Source organism: Belonocnema kinseyi, chromosome 7, assembly GCF_010883055.1.
Source record: "Belonocnema kinseyi isolate 2016_QV_RU_SX_M_011 chromosome 7, B_treatae_v1, whole genome shotgun sequence".
NCBI classification, from domain to species: domain Eukaryota; kingdom Metazoa; phylum Arthropoda; class Insecta; order Hymenoptera; family Cynipidae; genus Belonocnema; species Belonocnema kinseyi.
The window spans coordinates 43,688,941-43,711,686 of NC_046663.1; the positions used below are offsets into that span (position 1 = coordinate 43,688,941).

General features: G+C 28.0%; 1 protein-coding gene across 1 annotated transcript in view; it reads right to left on the reverse strand.

The window, feature by feature from the left end:
• LOC117176999 (glutamate receptor 1-like) overlaps nucleotides 1-22,746 on the reverse strand; it is a 176,419-nt gene that overhangs the window by 62,479 nt on the left and 91,194 nt on the right. Inside the window, exons 3-4 of the mRNA XM_033367444.1 lie at nucleotides 2,043-2,175; nucleotides 1,692-1,812 (exon numbers count right to left, since the gene is read on the reverse strand). Of these exons, the coding sequence (XP_033223335.1) occupies nucleotides 1,692-1,812; nucleotides 2,043-2,175 (254 nt within the window). The remainder of the gene's footprint in view (nucleotides 1-1,691; nucleotides 1,813-2,042; nucleotides 2,176-22,746) is intronic.

Sequence of the window (22,746 nt, forward strand, 5' to 3'; positions counted from 1 at the left end):
TATAATTGACCAGTAATTGACTGAAATTTTGACTTTAATCTACAAGAATATCATTACACCCTGGTCAACAACTTACAATATTATATATAGGGTCTTATATAGGGGTCTTTTCAAATATCCTGAAATCATTTAAATAATTAGAAATTTTTGAAATCGTTCAAAATTCCTTGCAATTTTCCAAAACTTTTGCGAATTCCTTGGAGTATTTAAAAATACCTTAATATATTTAAAAGCCTTTCAAATCCCTTTAAAATCTTGAAATTTATTTTTAATTCTTTAGATTCTTTTTAAATATCTTAAAAAATGTGAATCTTTATAAATACATTGAAATATTTCAAAATCTCTTCAGATTAGTCAACAAATTCTTTTAAATTTATTTAAATATGGTAAAATTTCGTCAAATGACATGAAATATAATAATATTGAATATTGGAAGCCTCGAAAACCTTATAAAGTCTTTTAAAATTCCTTCGAAATTCTTTAAAATATTTTAAAATATTTGAGATTTCCTGAACTCTCATTAAATATTATAAGTGTTCTAAAATTTTATAAATTGTATATGAAATCCTTTTAAATTTTCCGAAATTGAGGGAAATTATTCAAAACTTCATTGAATTTGCAAATGCTATGCAATCCTCTAAAATATTTGAAAATCTCTTCAAGCCTTTTAAATCCTACAAAAACCTTCTATTCTTGTCCAATTATTTAAAATGAAGAGAAATTTTATTTTCTGATCATTTTGCAAAGTCCCTTGGAAACGTTGAAATTACTATAAAACCAATTAAATTATATGAAATCCTTCAAAATAATAATTAACTGCGAAGAATTGCTTTCAATCCCATTAAATTTGCTTCAAATTTTTTAATTCTTTGAAATCTTTGGAATATTATTTAACACTATTCCGCGTTAGTAAATATTATATACAAACTAAGGACGTGATAAAGTCAATCAAATAATAATTTTTTACCGTTAATTATTCTTGTAATTTAATGCATCATAAATTATAATAAAAATTGAAATTCAAATTTATATATTTTGAGCCCTTTAATTAAAAATTGAATAATTCAAAGTTTTTTATTTTCAACCATAAACATAAATAATATGAATATAGGGACTGAAAACTGGATATGGATCAATTTGAAAATTTTCTGTTTCTCACGATTTCAACTAATTTCGGACACTATACATGAATACATATTAGGAATCTGTAAAAATAATTTCTACTGTCATTAAAAATATTGAGTTCTAAAACGATTAGAATAACAAATGGATATGGACCATTTTTTTTGCCTTTGATAAAGAAATTAGAAACAAGGTGCCTCCAACCCTTTGAAGCATTGTAAGTAATGGTCACTCTCTTTTATGATTTTTACTTAATTTTCTGTCCATATTTTCGTGATTTTGTAAAAAAGCAGTTTTTAAATTTATGAAATGAAAACCTAGAAGAGCACCAACTATTTCCTACTACAACAAAAAACGGTTATTTTAATTTTTTGTGTACCTTCAATGTAGAGTTCTTAAGTAACACATGCTTCTTTAATTTCATAAATATTTTACTTTTTATAATCTGTTGCAGAAAGTTTTTTTATGCTGTAAAATCTTATTTTTTGTCCTTTTTCATGTGTTTTTCACATATCTTCACATCAGGACAAATAATTAATTATTCCTTAATAATTTAATTTGAAACTTACCAGTCCACTTAGAAGGTAATGGTATGTCCTTTTTCCTAGAGCAATATCTCTCACGTGACTTACAACAATATTCTTAGCCATATCAGTTGGACAATCTAAGACAACATATTTCGCTGTCCACCTATGAATAAACTTAATTAGTCATACCAGTAAAAAACAAAACAAAAAATAATAATAGGAGAAACTCTTTTATTTTGTTCAAATTCCATTATTCACAGTTATTATTTTTCAAAAACGATTTTTATAACGTTCCAATAATTTTCTTAAAATAACTGTGCGTTTCGGAATAATTTTATAATTTTATAAACTACTATGTACTTTTTCAGAATGGTAAATTAAATAAAAAATTACCTGCTGAGTGTTTCTAGACTGCGAAGAAATTCAATGGCCTCAGACACATTTTGTATTCTCTTAACCGTTTCTACTTGAAACGATCCATTTCCCGGTTTCAATCCCTGATAAATTTGCTGCAGTCTGAGAAGACCTGGAACAGAACAAAAAGAAAAAATTCAATTTCATTTATTAACAATTTAATTCATGTTGTATTCTCAACAAAAATGATCAAATGGAAATCCTCGTAGGAAAAATTTTTTAAATGAAGGATCCGCACGAAATTATAAGGGGAATAAAACGACTCGGGCTTTCGCTACATATAAAATACGTCTACGAGTATGCATTGCTTAATGTAATATTCGAAACACATAATTGAAAGGCAATATTACTTGCCTGAGCAAAGCGATTTTTTCGAAAAATATTCTTGTTTTTTTTCAATTAAAAATTGGGCGACCTTTTGCGCCTGTACAATGCAATACGCCAGCTAAGAATGTATGGCAGGCTGCCTTCATTCGGTTTGTTTGAAGTTGCACAAAATCCTGAAGCACTGCTCTTTCGTTCCTTAATAATATAATATAATACAATGATGGAAATAAATAATAAAAACATATAATGATGTTTTGTCGAAAATGTATATAATAACATATTTTCCTTTTTTCTGGTGTGGAAGTTTTTTTTCTTACCATTAAAGCAAAATTTAGTGCTCAATTTAAAGTTAAAAAGTTAATTTTTAACTAAAACTATGAATCTCTAACTAGAACAGTTACATTTTCAGTTAAAAAAATGTTCCAATTCAACAGATCGATGTTTTAACAAAATAAATCAATTTGTAACCAAAGATATACATTTTCTGTTTAAATGATGAATCTTAAACAAAAATTTGAATTTAGCCTCAAAGGAGAATTTCGTATAAAAAACGGAATATTTATACTTTTAATTTAAAAAAAAAAATGTTTGTGAATGGAAAACGGATTTAAGAAAAAAGTTAAATTTTCAGCTTAAGAGATAAGAAAATTAAGCCTTAAGAAACTAGTTTAACTTTTGAAAAATTATTAAAATTAAAAAATTTCAACGAAGAGGATTGAATTTTGACCAAAAAAAATATAAATTTCCAACAAAACGTATTATTTTTTAATGCGAAATTTAATTCATTGCAATGACTTTCTCACTAAATCCTTGAATTTTGAATGAAGTAATTAAATGTTTTTCAAAGCAAAACATGAAGTTTCAATCAAGAAAAGTAATTGTCTATCGGAAAAGACGAATTTTCAACAAATAATAAAATTTTAAACTAAGAAAGAATACATTTCTAACGAACAAATGGAATTATTATCATTATTTTTTAAAATTAATTTTTACGAAAATAAAGCGAATTTTCAAGGAGCAAGATGAATTTTTTAGAGATAACTTTTAAAAAAAAGTAAATTTTCAACAAAATGGTTCAGTTTTCACCAAAATAGTTGAATTTTTAATAAAAAATCTATATTTACGAGCGTAAGAATTCATGTTACTTTAAAAAAGACGAGACTTTAATCAAACACATGAACTTTCAACCAAATAGTTGAATTTTCAACGAAAAAAATGAATTCTTAACAAAGATTATTTTTTCCCCAAAAATACGAATTTTTAACAACACCACGAATTGACAACCAAATATATGAATTTTTAACTAAAACTTATAAATTTTCTAATATAAAATAATAATATTAAAATAAATAATAAAAAAAACCAATAACATCAAAAATGACAAAATAAATAGTTAAAACCATTAAAAACAAATTTTTCACAATATAATTCAATTTTATACAAAGTAGATATACGTTTTATGAAATAGTTGAATTTTCAACCAAAAAAGATGAATTTTAAAACAAGAAGATTAATTTTTTTCCGAGAAAGACCAATTTTCAATAGTTAACATGAATTTTCTACTCAAAAAATATCAATTTTCATTAAAAAATGGAATAGACAAATTTTCAGCTATGAGGCGAATTATTTCGCAATAGACTCAACTTCTGGTATAAGAATCCCCGGTTTGCGATACTCATAGAACTGATGGCCTTCATAGATTCGTGATGAGAGGATCCGGCTTGCCGAAAGAGGGGATCTTTTCAGTTAAGTGTGACAAACAGTCTAGGTACGCACTCTCAGCGCGTTATTTGCACCAAGTTGCGTCATGCGTCCAAATCCAGCAGAAATGGTTCTTGAGGCCCTATCTGATTACGTTTGGATTCTCCAGATTTAGAATCAAGGCCTGAGCAAACCATTCTCGTAATCGGTCTTATATCGGGGGTTAAGTATGTCAAAAACTAGATTTGAAAATTTAGATCATTAAAAACCGCGAGTTGAAAATGGCCCATGTGTTACAAAAGGCTATGCGGCGGCGCTAGTAGTAACTTTGTTATAGTTGCTTTGACTGTTATGTGTCTTTTGTCATGTAGAGCCGTTAAAAACTTTTTAAAATGTATCAAGAAAACGGTTTATTTATATAATTATTGTGAAAATGACACAGTGGATTTTTCTAATAATGCTTTTCTTTTTTTTTTGTCAAAATCATTTCCATTAATTATCGCTCCGGTATGAAAATACCCAAAAACCTCGAATAAAAGAGTTAGAAGCTTTTTAATAATTATGAAAGATCTGAGGAGAAATGGTTTCGGCTTTATTTTAAAAGAATAATTTTAAGTTTTAAAGATTTTAAAATGTTGGTTAAAAGAATATGGAAGACGTTGAGACCATTTTTTTTTAAATATTTCAAGTTTGACCAATTTTGAAGGTAAACTGAATTTTGTCAGGATGTAAAAATAGTTCTTGAAATTCATGGGAGATTTTTAAATTTTTAAAAAGGGTTTGAAAGATTTTCAAGCAAAATTTTGCAATTTTGTCATATTAAATAATTTTGGAAAAATTTTGAGTAAGTTTGAGAGATATTCAAAAGTTTGGAAACGATTAAAAAATAAATAAAACTTGTAGGTTTTTTTTCTAAATTTTGTAAAGTTTCACGAAAATGAAGATATTTTTTCAGGTTCCTAGGAAAAATTAAAATAATTTTTTATGTCGATAAATTGATTTGAAGAAATTGTTTAAAAAGATTTTAGAATATTTCAAAAATGGTCAAAGAAGAAGATGACAGATTTAAGGCTTAGATCTTAGAAGGTCTGAAAACATTAAAAAAAAGAAGAATTTTCTTTATATTTGTGTGAAAGTTTTGAATAATTTTTTATTTTGTATTATGAAGTATAAGAGAAAATTGAAAAAGGTTTTTAAACATAAAAAACGATTTTCTCAAATTACTAAAAAAAAGTTTAGAAGATTTTAAAGCAAAATGTTTCAATTTGGCAAGATTGCAAAATAAGAACGAACAAAAACTGGGTAAATTTAAGAAATATTTAGTAGAACTGAAAATAATTTTGAATGTTTTTAAAAGAATAAAGAAATTTCCTTAAAACTGCTGGGAAAATTTAGAAGATAGTAAGGTAATTTTTTAAAATTTGGAGACTGGAATTTTTCATAAAATTTTGTAAAATCTTATATAATAAAACAAGTTCTTTAAAATTGTTTAGATTGTTTTCTAATACCATTGACATATTTAAAAAGTTTGTACATTTTCTCAAAAATCTTATGAAAATTATATTTCCATCATTTTGAAAACGAGATAATATTACTTGGTTTCTTGTTTTCAATTCTCAGAATGTAATTTCGACATTGACTTATTATAATACTTCGAAAAATAATGTTCCATTAATTTAAGTTATTGCCAAAGATAAAAAAATGTTCGTTAATGGTTTTTCTTTAAGAGTGATATACAAATGTTAAAATATTTTAGCTTCGTTTCAAAGTCTAAGTGATTACAAAATATCACATTCAAGAGTTGTTTATTTCATTGTAATAGAAAAAAATATTTAAGGATTTGTCATATTCCTTGTTTGTCTTTATATAGATATAATAATTATATTTATTATATAGTAGCATTATATTGTAAAGCGGCAATATAAAAAAAATTAGCTCTTCATCACTATATTTAAAAGTGTTTGAATTTCCGGGTTTAATACAAAATAACGAAAGAAAGAATAACTAAATCATAAATCAGTAAAAAAAAAAATTGCCGAATTAAAAAATAAATGAATTGTTAAATTCTCATAAATATTTCTATTTCTGTAATTTAAGTTTGATGAAATTTAAAATTTCCGAAGATAATGTATAAATTATTAATTTATGATTCATTAAATTGTTCGCCTTTCCGGTAACAAGCGTTGAATTCAGAAAAATGAAGAATTTGTATTCCTATGCATACGTGATTTTTCCTCCGTCTAAAGATCCCATAACAGGAATAGAAAGAGTGCAAATCCTATTCCTCTCAATCGACTTGGTGAAATTTAAAGAAAGCATTTATTTAACCTATTTTTCATTATTAAATCTTTTTATAACTTATAAATTTAAAAATATTTAAATTTATATTTTAATAATTTATTTAAGCGCCTTAAAAAATGCAACAAAGAAATCTATGCAAATGTGTGAATTTAAATAATTTTAACTCTAGACAGGCAGAGTTGAATTGGTGAGAATTAAGATTTCAGAATTTACATTCCGCATGAAGGAATTAAAACAACTTATTACACATATTTTGTGAACTTAGTAGAAGGAATTAAATAAAATCAAAATATGACTACTTCTGAGGAACAAAAAATATTTCTGTGAGGTGCGTTAGCGGTACAATTAGAAGGAATTAAATATATTGAAAACACGTTCTCTTTGGGAGAATAGAAAACTGTGTGGCGGTCCTTATGGAAATAGAAGTGAATGAGTTCAGGAGGTATCCTCTTCTTACTGTGACATTTTAGACAGATGGAAACATCGCGCATTCAAAATAATAGAATAATCTTCACGTTTGCGCTGAAATCTGAAAATATTAATTTCTCTCTATTCTACGCTTATTACTGGGTTATTTATAATTCTATTAATTATTCATAAATTAATAATCAATTAACTATGTTGCACAATTATAAATTTCGGGAATTAAAACATTTTCCGGGAACTTAATAATTAGTTTATTTTAAAAGTCGCTCTTGAAGTGGGTGAATTTTAGTTTTGGATATTTTGAAATTTGGAATTTTATTTTTTTCAGATTTATTTTGTAATTTTTATTCGAATTTCCTATAGTACTGCATGGTTTTGTAGAACAAAGTTACTACTAGCGCCGCATGGAGAAAAACGCGCTGTACCAACCTATACAGTGCCCGACCTATAAAGTGTGCCAATCTATACAGTGTCCCAATCTTTAGTGTCCTAATCTATACAACGTCCCAATCTATACATTGTTCCGACCTTTACAATGTCCCAATCTATACAGTGTCCTAACATTCAGAATGTCCCAATCTATACAGTGTCCCAACATGTAAGGCACTTCCCTATATACTCCTTATTTATTTGTTCAAAAATTATTAACAACGTTATCAATGTAGCATTTGCTGCAATGGATGACTGTGTACAATACACGTCTTGAATGGTTTTGTGCGCGATTGCGTATGATGGAGACTGAGTCGTAATTCATTGGCAGGCTGCGTTTCCACCGTAAATTCACCTCATACCTTTCTATAGCAACCCTGCAGATTCCAAGTCACGCAAAAAAAATTGTAGAAAAACTTCACGAGCACGGCACATTCTCCGGTTATATGATCCAGAACTGATTGTCAGTTCCAATTAAAAAAGGCAGAAAAAAAGTACAGGTCAGTGCAATTAATCTACAATCTGTGAAATTAGATGATCAAGAGAAATTCATTTCAGATTATTCCCTTCAGTTGAAGATTCTTTTTTATCTTGCGTGGAAAAAGTTGCCCTAATCTTAAATTAAAGTTAATTATGAAACTAAATGAATTCAATATTTTATTTGTTAATTGGTTAATTATTCTTTAACTTTTATTTAATTTTAATTTTTCATGTTTTTCTAATTTTTGATTAATCTAATACAATTGAATGTTATGTAAATAATTAACTAAAACTGAATTAACTTGAATGATAGTTTAATCAGTTATTGAGGTATAAAGTTGTGTCTAAACCACGTTACTAATTTGCGGGGTTAGTGGAAGCAATCTTAGGAACATACTTATCATTTAGTACGTTTTTTCGTGATACATTTTCACAAAGTTTACCTATTTTCAAGCATCCTTTTTTTCGTGTTTTCAAGAAACTTTCCCCGTTTAATCGTTTTTTCACATAAATTCAAACGTAATTAATAGAACCTGATAAGAAAAGCCAACTATTTTTGATTGAGAAGTCAAATGTTTTATTTTTATTTAGAATTCATCTAGTTTAGTTCAGAATTTTACTATTTTGTTTGAAATTTAATTATTTTATTTGAATTATTTTATTTGAGTGAAAAAATGAACTGCGCGGTTGAGAGTTAAAATATGTATTCCTTTGGTTGAAAATTCATCTTCTTCGCTAAAAACTTAACTATTCCATCTTTAGAAAATTAATCTTCCTGGTTAAAAATCACCTTTTGAGTAGAATTTTGAATATTTTTTGCCTCAAATTCATTTTTTTTAATTCATCATTTTAGTTAAAAATTCATGTCATTAGTTGAAAATTTAATTATTTTGTTTACAATTCGTAAAATTGATCTATTCCGTTTTTGGTTTAAATATGTTATTTCTAATTAAAAGTTGATCTTCTGTATTAAAAATTCGATTACTTAGTTGAAAATTTATACCTTTTGTTGAAAACCAATCGTTTTTTATAAAAAGTTTTATTTTTGGTTAGAAATTCAACCTTCTTATTAAAAATGCAACTGTTTGGTTGCTAATTATTCTGTCATTATTTTTATTGAAGATTCATCATTTTAATTAAAGATTCCTATTTTTAGGTTAAAAGTTAAATTGTTTTGCAGAAAATTTGCATTTTGGTTAAAAATTAACTATTCTATTTGAAAATTAAATACTTGATTAAAAGTTGAACAACTTTATTAAAAATTTATTTTTTGGTTAAAGATTCATCTGTTTAGCGAAATATTAATTATTTTAACTGAAAGATTATACTTGTTTAGTTAAAAATTCGACTTATCTGAAAATTTAAATTTTGCATGTTTGTTTTGAAAATGATTTTTTATAAGTTAAAAATTAAATTTTCTGGTAGAAAATGCATTACTTTTATTGAGGTTTCAACTATTTAGTTTGAATACATCGTCTTTTTTGTTGTATTAAACTAGTTGGATATTCGATTTTCCTATTGAATATTCATTTTTTTAACTGCAAATTTGAAGATTCCCTTTTAGTTGCAAACTTATCTTTTTTAGTTAAAAGTTCAACTATTTGGTTGAAAAATTATTCATTTTGTTAAAAATGGTTTTTTTTTAGAAAAATTTTTTGAGTAAAAACTTACATCTTTGTAGATTAAAGCCATCGTTTTTAGTTTTAGATTACTCTAATTTATTAAAAATTTGAAAATTTACATTTTTGTTTAAAATTCAAATATATCTTTAAAAATTGTATCACTATTGAGAATTCAAAAATATTTTGAATTAATCTTTTCGGTAAAAAATTCAATAGTTTTGTCAGAAAATGTTACTTTTGGTTGCAAAATGTATCTTTCATGGTAGAAAATTAATGTATCATAGTTCAAAATGAACATTTTTTGATAAAAATTCAAAAAATGTCGAATTGAAATCTGCGGAATTTAAAGAGTTTTATACTGAATTAAATATGTTTTGAGAGAATTTAGGACTATGAAGTTTATATTTTAATATTTTTAATTATTCGTTACACTGAAACAAAGATTGTAGTTCTCTAAACGGTCAACGAGTTAACGGGGGGTTAACAAAAACGCAAAATTGGTAACGAAGTTTATAGACTTCCCCTAATATTAAATCAAATTTTCATTATTATTCTTCTTTGAAATAGCATTCTTCTAACTGACAAATATTTTTAGAGAAAGTTACTACTTTAGATGACAACGAAAGAAAATGAAAAAAAATGAAAAAAAGGAAAGACCCCTGAGAGAGTGAGTCTGAATCGTGACGAACATGACATCAACTGAAAGCTCAACTATACTAAAGCACAGTTACTTAGCGATTAAAATCCGTATACGTAAACAATGATGAGTTTTAAATAAAATGCTCATGTATCTAATTGAGTTATAAAATCATATCAGTAGGTTGCACAATCGGTGGTTTTCATTTGTCATATAATGAATATCTGTTTGCAACTTTTGGGCACCCTGTGTTTTTGTATGATACAATTGATCAGAGTAATTTTATTCAACAGAACGATAGGTGCGAATAAGACTGTGTCATCATTTGGTTTTTATAATAAAAAAACGTATGCTTTTATTTTCTACATTTTCCAGACAAGGTTAGAAATGATGGTCTACATTTTTGAAATATCAAAACTAAATGAAAGCACAGCCTAATTTGCATCATCGAGATATAACTTTGACCCGAGCTTTGACCATCAGAGAACGGAAACCGGACGTGGCGCTAGATAAAAATTTAATGAATGTGTGTAGTGGTATTCCCGGTGGTATATTCATCTCTAGCCATTTGTCAGCTAGACGTCACTAATTAGTGACATCGCAAGGCGACGACATTGTAGCAGTGTGACGGTACACGAACATCCTTTCACTCTACTGAGATTCGATCCTGTTTCAAGCAGTAACATGCGATGCACAGACAAGGTACAATTGGAATCCCTGGATTTCCCCTCTAATATTGTGGAATGTCTGACAATTTGTTGCTTTATCACTGTAAAAGTCATGCTTCATTAAAGACCGGATTTTGTTCAAAATTTTCTTTTAAAAATTATCAACTCTATCTGCAATTGTGATATTACTTTTGTACGGAAAATAATTTTTAAAAATAATATTAGTTAGAGTATTTAAATAAATAAATATCCATTAGTGGTTCATACCAGTGTGTGCGTTTATTTGTTGATGCTTTTTAATGACGCGTTTTAATACAACTCTGTATCCTCCTAAAGTTATTGTTCACGAAAGATTGTTAAAGGGTTTCTGAAAAAAAAACAAGGCTTGTCCATTCTTTAAAGATTATAGATGTGAAGAAATCGTACAATTCTTTAAGTCTTTTGTGTAAACCTTTTCAAATGTTTCTGATTTGTTAGAGACTATGAAATAATTTTCAAGAAGGTAATTTCAAAACGCTATTTTGATTAGACTGATTAAATGAATATATATCTCTATTATTGGCTTCTACCAAAATATACGTTCATTTGTTAATGTTATTTAGGGTCGTGTTTCGATACAGATCTGTATACTTTTCAAATATTTGATCACAAAAGATTGTTAATGGGTTTAAAAAATAATAAAAGTCAAGGCTTTTATATTCTTCCATGATGCTAGATGTGTAGAAATCAAAACAACTTTAATGGTTTCTACGAAATACCTAATGAAGTTTACGATCTCTACTCTTCTAGAGTAAATCATCTAGCAATAATCTTTTATGAACAATAATTTTAAAGATACTACAGATCTATATGGATACACCTCGTTAAAGAACATGAAAAATAAACACATATACTGGAAGAAGCCACAAAGTGATAATAATTATTACAATACTATTTTTATAAGATATCTTCATCCTTTTTTGTTTATTTTTGTCTCTTCTCGCTTTCAATGTCCAATCAAGAAAATTTTGACATTTATCTGAACATATAGAAAATTAAAGAAAAAAAATGCAAATGATGTACCAAAGAAGAAAACAAAAGAATGATACAAATAAAAAACAGCCATTGTTGTAAGCTAATGAGATATTTTCCAGAAAAACAAACAATTTTTATGAATTTTATTATAGGAAAGTCGTCATAGTGAGCTAGAAATCATTTGACAGTTTTAGAATTCTAAACAAACTGTTCAACTAAAAAAATCGGTAGCCTCCATGAAATCTTAGGCCCAATTTACTTTCATTAAATGGTTTTTTTTACTTAGATTGAAACTGAACATTCTCGCTTTCAGTGTTCACAAGAACCTCAGCCTAGAATTTACAAGCAAATTCTGGGATTACATCTGAAACTGCATCTTATCGCCTGTTGTAGGATTTCCTGCAAATTGCTCAGCATCTTCGAGTAGAATTGTATAATATTTAGTAGACATATGTAAGTAATCTGATTAAATATATACAGATGTATAACGAAAATTTTGCAGTTAATGCGTAACATCTTCACTGTCGCTTCGTATGTACGAGGTTTGTGGTTTCTTGTGCCCTCAGTTTCTAGCAGAAATTCAGTAGGACTACATATTTGAAACTCATGTTGAAATGATAAATCAGTCTTCTCGTACTACATATGGTGCTTAATTGACTAAGGTGATAAGTTCTCGTTGCACGATTTAAAACAATCAGGTGGGTTAATAAGGTATTAAAAAATAAACATCTGAAGTAAGAATATCTCTCTTTAATGAACCAATCTTTAAAATATGTTTCAGTTATTTAATTCAATAGTTTTTCTCCGTTGTGATAAATTGAATATTTCTTGTTTATTCGTTAGCATTCCAAAATATTGAATTACTTTCCTTTGGTCTAGACGATTAGAAATATTTGGGAAAGCATGATGATTATTATGTGTGAGAAATATGATCATCTCCCTTTGTCAAACCAAAATTTAAAAATTCCCTAGACTTTAGGCTATATAAAATAAGATATATTTGGAAAAGTATACTGAGTATATTAGAGTATGGTGTGTGAAAAATAAAATTATCTCTCATTGACAAACAAAAATAAAAAATATTTATTTTTTCAGTCAATGATGTTGAATATCTTGCCTTTGGGCTATGCTATAAGATGAGAGATATTTGGAAAAGCATGCTGAGTATGATCTGATTATGATGTGTGAGAAATAAGATTATCTCTCTGTCAAACCACAATAAAATTTTTTTGACTTGTTGATTCAATCACTTTTCTTTGTTGTGAGAAACTGAATGATATTTGTTTGTTCCTTAGACATTCAACACCTTGAATCACTTGCCTGTGGCGAGAAATTGAACATTTCACGTTTATTTTTTAATAGCCCAACATGTTGAACCACTTGCCTCTGGGTTATAAAATGAGAGCTATTTGGAAAAACATGTTATGTACGGTGTGAACATGGTATGTGAAAAATAAAATTATATCTCTTTGTCAAATCAAAATAAAAAAATAAGAGTCCTTGATTCCATAACTTTCTCTGCTGTGAAAAACTGAACAATTTTCGTTTGTTTTTTAGGAATTGAAGATCGTGAAGCACTTGCCTTTAAGTTATAAGATAAGATATATTTGGGAAAACATGCAGAGTATGGTATGAGTATGGTATGTGAGAAATAATATTATCTTTCGTTAAGAAACAGGAATGCAAAAATTTTTTTTGTTCAGTCAATAATTTTTCTCTGTTTTGAGAAATAAAACAATTCTCGTTTATTTCTTAGTAGTTCAACACGTTAAATCACTTTTCTTAACAACAAATACTTGAAAAAACATGTAAAGAATGGTGTGTGAAAAAGAAGATTATCTTTCTTTGGCAACCCAAAATTGAAGATTATTGATTTGTTGATTCAATCATTTTTCTTTGTTGTAAGAAATTGAATTCTCGTTTACCTCTTAGAAGTCCACGTTTTGAAGCACTTGTCTTTAAACTATAAGATGAGAGATATTTGGAAAAACATGTGGAGTATGGTGTATAAAAAATAAGATTATTTCTCTTTAACAACTCAATTAAAAAATTTGTGGAGCTGTTGATTCAATAATTTTCGCCTGTGGCAAGAAATGACACATTTCACGTTTATTCCTCAATAGCCCAATGTGTTACTTGCCTCTGGGCTATAAGATGAAAGATATTTGAAGAAACATGCTGTGTATGGTGTGACTATGGTAACTGAATAATTAGATTATCTCTCCTAAGCAAACCTTTTAAAACTGTGTTTGTTGATTTAATAATGTTTCCTGTTGCATGAAATTAAACAATTCATGTTTATTCCTTACTAGTATGCGGATAGTGCTTCGGAAATAAGATTATCTCTCGTTGACAAACCAAATTTTTACATTTTGAAGTAGTTGATTAAATAATTCTTTTTTTGCAAGAAATTTAATCATTCTCGTCTATCACTTTGTAAAACATACTGAGTCTAGTATGGCATATGTGGAATATTGACTAAGTTAAGCCGAAAAAGATACCCCATTGATACTATTGTAATTTCTGTAAGTGCGTCTCGTTTGTGGAAAATCACTGAACTCGATATTCAACTGAAACTTTCCTTGTGAGTGTATAACGATGTGCAACAAGAACGGTTGGTATGTTCCCATTTTCATCGAGCGTTATACCAGCTATTTTGCCTCGTTGTTTCCTGCTCTCGCCTATTTCTCCTTGTCTAGAGCAAATATCGGGCTGAAGTTTAAATTAGCTAAATGTGCAATATAATGCGCGTCAAAGAATTAACCATTTTCACGAATTATTAAAGCGATCCTTTTATCTCAGATTTAATTTTTTTCCACTGCAATCATTGAATGACTATGTTAGCAAATTAAAAAAATAGCTTCCTTTAAAAAGTTACATTTATCTATGTCGTTTCTTAGCAATAGGATATATTTGTCCATTCTGTCCAGATTGTTTTTCGAATTTATTCTAAAGTAGACTGCAAAATGTAGGATTTCTACTACTGTGGTTGCTTATAGACATCATATAATTTGGCTATTTTGTGGTTTAGATCGCAGTTAGTGTTTGTCATAGCCTGTGGAGTGTACATGCTCGTAACATGTTTTGTATCAGGGGGTGGAACACGAAGTACTCATCTGTGAAACACCATCCTCCATCTCACCGTCTCTTCTCCTTCTGCCGTCTCCATTCAACCATCCGTGCCAGAGAGCTTTCCCTTCAATAATTTAACACAATGGCCTGCACTCCATACGACTGAACCTCGTTTGCTGGACGAGAACTTACACGATGAGAATTCACTGCGACCACAAAACAGCCACCAATAACTACTAATCTCCTACCACGTGCTCTTTATCCAGTCGCCTCTAAAAACAAAATCAAGTTTCCGGGCACTTCTTGGTTATCAAACATTTTCCCAAATAATAAAAATAAAAAAATCCAAACTGTCATACCTGACAAGAATGTTCAATTTGAATATTGTATACCTAAGTTCAAAATTAAAACATTGGAATTCTTCTGAATTCAAAGTATCATATTTAATTCATTAAATCGAGCTGGGTTCTTTCCTTCAAATATTATTAGGTTAGAAATGGGCATATTATTTATTCGTGAAAACTACAGTTTAAAAGCGGACTAGGATTCACTAACGATTCAATGAACATTATTGCAGACTGGCCCTAAAACCCGTTTCACCCAATTATTTTGAAAAAGTTTCAAATATTTGTAAGATTTGAAAGTTTTCCTGGGATTTAAAAGGATTTTAAAAACTTCCGAGGAAATCCATTATATTTATAAGTCTTTTATTTATTTTAAGGAACGTCTAAGGCTTTTTAACATGTTAGGAAATTATAAAAGATTTTTAAGTTTTTAGGACAGTCGAAGGTCCATACATTGAAATTAATTAGGAGATTTAATAAGATTTTAAAAATGTCAAGAGCTTGACTGCGATTAAAGCAAAATTTATTAAAACGCAAAAAATTTCCGAAACTTTATCGGAATTTCGAAAAATTGTTCAGGATTTAAAAGAATAGAGGTACTTTTAATGATTTCAAGGGACTTCATAGAATTTAAAAAATTTCAAAGGATTTTTATTGAATGATTGTAACTAATTTTTGAAGGAATTTTTTAGATATATAATAATTTTAATTATTTTATAATATTTCAAAGATTTGAATGTAATTTTAGATATTTCTGTTAATACGGGGTTTTTTAGAATTTTATTCAAATTCGAAACATTTGAAAAGTTTTCATAAGATTTGTAATATTTTTGGATCTTGAATAAAATTCTAAGGGATTTCAGAAAATTTCCAAAATTTATAAATGTTTCAAAGAATTTTCAGGGTTTTCAATAGATTTTCGAGGATTTGAGTAATTCTAAGAAATTTTAAAGTCTTTCTATAAAATATTTCGTTTAATTCCCCAGGATCTTAAAATATTTTATAAAGCTGCAAATATTTCAAAAGATTCCAAAGAATATCATCAGATTTCATGTAATTTCACAGGATCTCAAAGAAATCATGTACAAGAATTGACGGATTTTAGAGAATTAAAAATATTTCTAAATGTTTTTGATTGATTTCAACAACTTTAAGAAATTTCAAGACATTCTGAAGGTTTAGAAAGATTTGAGGGCATTACAAAAAATTCCCAGGAATTTTCAAGCGTTAAAAAAAAATGTCAAGATTTGCAAAATGTTTCACAGGATCTTAAATATTGTAGGATATTTTCAGGAATTCTAAAGAATTGGAATGAAACTTAAAAAATTCTAAAGGATTTTTAAGAATATTATTGATTTGAAGGAATTTTAGATTTAAGATAAAATTGATTCAAAAGGATCTGGGCTAAGCTATCAGTCAAATAAAATGGTAAAATCCCTATTTCTATTCTTATTTTTATTTGATTAAAATGATCGCGAATACTCTTATTCGATTCGGTTTTTATTTAAAAACGATTTTTATTTTACATAGAGTTAGAGGATGTTCCCTATCTAACCATTTCTGTGGGGAAAGAACGAATTTTTTATTATTTTTTAAATTATTCTTAAACCCTTTATGCCTTTGGGAGGAATCTCATCTATTTTCTATACACAAAAATTTAAAGAATTTTAATTTCTAGATTATACCATTTTTTAATGAAAAAAATTAATCCTGCATCGGGAGATAATATTCACATATTAAATACACTCAGATATACAGATAAAATAAATTCTCAATCATTATAAATTTTCTTTTATAAAGAAACGAATTCATGAAAGACACTTAAATCTTGAAGAAAGACAATTAACTCTTAAAGAACGAAAATATTTTGATAGTAGTAATTTTGTTTTCCTAGAAAGAAAACATATCCTTATCTGGAAGATAAAATTGACATTCCAGATTGCATAATATTGAAAAAATTTGATAGATTACAATACATTTATTGTAAAAAATCATTACATGGAAAACATTTATAAGATGGCATTGGAATAAATAGTACGAAAATATTCAAGAAATTAAGATAAAACGTAGAGAAACTATAAAATAACGATTTATTTTAGACCATTCATAATCACAAATGAAACTATAAAAATAGCGATTCAGCACAAATAAACTTTACTCACTAAAAATCCATGTAACCCCTGATATATTGCAAATTAAAAAATTTTTTTAAACATTTAATTAAAATACACATGACAAAACTTTTAGTAAGATCTTTAAAGTCTGCTGAAGTCTGTTAAAAAAATTAAAATCTTCAAAATAACTAATCTTTAGAAATCCCCATTACAGCTCGGTAAAAGAAATTTTAAAGTCACTAGAAATCTGTGAAATTCGTTACATTCTTTGGAGATTCAACGAAATCCTTTAAATCCTTTAAATTGAAAGGGGTTTCTCAAAATATTTTTTAACCTTTGGACATTCTACAAAAATTTTTTAAATCCGTTGAAATTTTGTAAGATTCTTAAAATCGTTCAGGATTACTTTACATTTCTTTGAATAGAATTGAAACTTATTTATCAAAGTTTTCTAGAAGAAACGTTAAAATTTCGAGAAATATTTAGAATCGTTTGAAATACTTTAGTTTAATACATTTTTTTCAATTTCACAAAATTCATTGAAATTCGTAAAAATGCTTTGAAATACGTTAAATCGCTATAAATCTCTTCAAATTTAATAAAATTTAATTTATTTTGTAAGAAATCCCTTCAAAGTTTCTATGTTTCTTAAAATCCTTCAGAAATTCTTGAAACCCCTTGAGTATAATTTAAATTCAACTTATTCTTTAAAGTACTTCAGAAAAAACTGTAAAACTCCTAGAAATCTCTTAGAATTTCATTTTATTCATCTTCAAGAATTCATTGGAAATCTCTTTAAATGTTTGGAAATCCTGCCATTTAAGATTCTTCAAACTCCGTTGAAATGTTTTGAAAATTCCTTGAATTTCATAAAAATATTTTCAAATCTCTTAAGGCATTGTTTTATTTTTCAAAGGATTCTCTAAGTTTCTATTTGGGTTGATTTTATTTAAAAAAATTAATTCAGAAATCATACAGTTATCATTGTTATAAATAATCATGGTTTAAATTTTAATGTAAACTGCCAAAATAGAATTGTAGGGACTCCTTCAAAGAGTAAAATGAGGTCTTGGTTATTAGGATTACATAAAAATTGTAACTTTTCCATAAGGAGAAAGGAAAAACTAATCCTTTAAATAACTACTGTTAAATAAATAATTTTAATCTGAATTATTTTTTTGATGAAGTGTGCTTAGCAGCATGATTTGAATGTCATGAAAGTGTGTATGAAATTCGACGAAATCGTCTAAAATCAGTCGAAATTCCTTAAAATTTGTCAAAATTCTATGTCAAATGGATAAAAAGTGATATTTAGAGTGAGTGTTTGAATGTGTATAATTGATATTTAATGTGATAGTTAATCCGCGTTATAATTATAAATAAAAATGATTTTCCTACCAAATAGTTGATTCCTTTTACTAAATTATTGAACTTTCAAGAAAAAATGACGAATTTCCTATACGAAAACAGTTCAATTATCAACAATAAAATATGAAAATTTGATAAAACGATCAATTTTATACTAAAATGGCAAATTTCTAATAAAACACGAGAACTCTTAATCCAAAACATTAATTTTCAACAAAAACAACAAAATACAAAATTTAACAAAATAGTTTAATTCTAACAAAAAGTTAAATTCTTGCTTGAAAAAGAACAATATGGAACAAAATGGAATAAGTTAATTTTCAATTACGAAAGTAATTATGTAACAAACAAACAAAAAAGAATTTTCCACAAAAAAGTTTAAATTCCAATCAAAGAGATACATTTTTAACTAAAATTTAAAATAGCCAACCAAAAATGCATTTTGAAGAAAGTAGATCAATTTCAAAACCTAGTTAAATTTTTAACCAAAAAGATACATTTTTAAACAAAACATAAATTTTCTACCAAATAAAACGAGTCTTTAAAAAAAATCAACCATTCTTCAACAGAAAGTTTAAGTTTTAACTAAAAAGATGAATTTTTTAGCAAAAAGATTAATTTACCACCAGTAACGACAAATGTTTAATAAACTCAAGAATTTTCAACTAGAAAGTTCAATCTTCAATTAAAAAAGATGAATACGAACTTTTTATAAAATTCAAGAGTTCTCGATCCAAAACTTGAAGTTTCAACTGAAAAGGATGGATTGTTAGACAAAGAGATTAAGTCACTACAAAAAAAAGACGAATTTTTAATAAAATTCAAGAGTTCTTAACCAGAAAACGAAAGTTTCAACTAAAAGAGATGAATTTTTGAACAAAAAGATTAATTTAGTGCCAAGAAATACGACTTTTAAATCAAATTCAAGAGTTCTCAAAGAAAAAGTTGAAACTTAAACAAACAAAAAAATAAATTATCTACTACAAAAAAAATGAGTTGTTAACAAAAATAAAGAATTCTCAACCAAAACGTTGAATTTTTATCTATAAAATTTGTTTAAAGAGCAACGTAGTTTCTGGACGATCTCTTATGATCCTATGCTGATTTTCTCATGATGACTTTTCTATGATATTTTTTTTAGAATCGTAAAAAAAATTATAAGGCAATCATTAAAGGAAAATAATTATAGACCTATACTGAATTTCCTATAATATTCTTTCGTGAAGGGGGGCTTAAAAGCTATGTAAAGAAATCTCACTTCATTCGCAAGAATGAGCGCGCCCAGGGCGCGCGACTGTTGGTTCTCGCGCTTCGCGCTCGATTATGTATTTACCTCGCGCTACACGCTCGGTCTTTATATTTTCGCACATTCTTGCGCAAAAACTTTAAAATTAAGACTCAAAACATCCAAGACTGTAATTTTGTGATTGTGAATTCTCTTCCGTTAAAACAGCTTAGCTCGAGAGTTTGAGCGCACTTACGACACGCGACTGAGGGCAATCGCACTCCGCGCTTAGTCTTTGCATTTCTTCTGCATTCGGGCACAGACCTTTTAAAATCAAAGGTGAACGGACCGACAACTGTAATTTTGTGATTTTGAACTCTCTTTTGTCAAAGCTCTCCCATGTGCGAATTTTCCATTGGGCCATAGTCAGGCCAAGTTTCTCGAAGTTGGGCTAACTTTGCCAGCCAGTCATTGGCCAACATACTGAAATGATAACTATGGCCCAACCGTCAATTCGCACCTAGGGATTGGACTTATAAAAAGTAATTTAAAGTCTATAAAATCTCTTGAAAATTCTTCTGCTTTTTTCATTCTTCTCAAATATTTTAAACTTTTTTAAAATTACTTGAAATATTTCGAAATTCATTTATAAATTTTTTTTTCTCTTTTTATTAAAAAGAATTTTTCAAATCCCTTTATGCCGATCTCCGAGCCGACTTTGGCCCAAAGTTAGGCTGGTAGTCGGCGTTGCTCATTAACGAAAGATGTTCTATAGTTATCCCGATGGTTGGTCCATGTTTGGGCCATTGTAGGGCTAGTAATCGGCCTAACTTCTTCAGAACTTTCTAAATCCCTTCATGCCGATCTCTAGGCCGACTTTGGCACAGAGTTGGGCCGGTAGTCGGCGTTACTCGTTAACGAAAGATGTCCCATATTTGAACCGATGGTTGGTCCATGTTCGGGCCAAAGTTGGGCCAACAGTCAGTCCCACGTTTTCTGCCAAATTTGGCTGTTTAAGTTGGGCCGACAAAAGTATCTTATAAATATAAAAGGGGGCCCAACTTTGCCTGCCGATCTACGGCGCGCCAAAGTCGACCCGACTTTGGGCAACGCACCTTCTCTGGGTGCCGACCTGAATTCGCACCTGGGCTTTTGGCTTTAACGAACGCATTCTCATCACGTATATGTGCTTCGCATTCGATTTTGTCAAACTTGTCAACTTTTCTACATTATACACAACACTTTTATATCAATTATAACACATTTTTGATGTAACTCTGCCAGGGATTACTTATTAAGAAATTGCAAAATAAAAAGCAAATTCTATTTATCATGATTATTTTTGTATTTGTTTCTTATTTTGCTTTAAATTGTATTCTAAGCTGCTCTGAAACATGTATCATTTCAATAAATGTATATCCTCACAATTTATAATATGCATAAAAATTGAATCATACTAATTCTTATTTCCTTCTTTTTATAATTTTTTTATTTTTAATGTTTTTTACGATTAAATAAAAATTACTGCGCATCTGCGCATACCTTGTGTTCATACCTTGTGTCGTTTTTTCGAACAAATTTAATATTTGTATTTAGAATTTTATTATTTATGAGTAAAGCAAAAACGAACTATCCTATAAAAAATTATAGATCTTGTTTGGATGAACAAGTTTTATCTCATTTTTTCTCGTAGCTTATATCGAAAAGTGATTCATTCTTAATTTGTAGTTCTGTCCAGGGCGCGCAATTTGAGATTTTTCATCTTTTTCGTATCTTGCATAGTTTGACTAAATCTTGACTTTTTTCATATTATGCGTTGTTTGGCTTAAAATGTTCATTTTCGTTTGTTTCTTTGGCTTTTGAAAATGCTCTAACTCTGATAATTTTCTTTTTATATAAAAAAGTTGTGGGGATAAATTGTTTGAGTTTCTGAGTACTATGAACAACTGTACATAGAATTCTTAAATCTTGAAAAAATGTGGTTTCAAACATTTTTGATACGATCAAATTTGGAATTTTCAACTTTTCGACCAAATTAGGAAAGTTGTTATCATTCTCTTGTAGGGCTTCCAAAAAGCAAAGTTTTTCTTTTTCTGACTTTTTTTCATATCATGCGTTGTTTGGCTTAAAATGTTCATCTTAGCTTTTTTTGTATTTTGAAAATGCTTTAACTCTGATAATTTTCTTTTTATAAAAAAAACCGTGCATAGAATTTATACATCTTGAAAAAATTTGATTTACAAATTTTTTGTACGATCAAATTTTGAATTTTCAACTTTTTGACCAAATTCAAAAAGTTGTTATCACAATCTTGTAGGGCTTTCAAAAAGCAACGTTTTTCTTTTCTAGACTTTTTTTTCGTATCATGCGTTGTTCGGCTTAAATCGTTCATTTTAGTTTATTTTTCTGGATTTTGAAAATGCTATGACTCTAGTAATTTTTGATTTTTCAGAAAAAGTCATAAGGATAAATTGTTAAATTTTTGGAATTCTATGAATAACCGTATAGAGAAATTTGTAATTTTTAAAAAAGTGGCCTCAAAAATATTCAAAATGTGCCCACTTTTTGAAATTTCATCCAAAATGGCTGGCTAATGAACTTGACCTTTAGTTTAGGACACTAAAGAGTGTACCAAAGGGCAATGTCATAGATTAATTTTTTCAAAAGTCATCGTGTTCACAGACAAACAGACACACAATAATAGCGATTCAGCACAAATAAACTTTATTCACTAAAAATCCATGTAACCCCTGATATATTGCAAATTAAAAAAAAATTTTTTTATTTTTGTATTTGTTTCTTATTTTGCTTTAAATTGTATTCTAAGCTGCTCTGAAACATGTATCATTTCAATAAATGTATATCATCACAATTTATAATATGCATAAAAATTGAATCATACTAATTCTTATTTCCTTCCTAAAACCTGTTTTTCGGATTCAGGGGGTCTCAAAA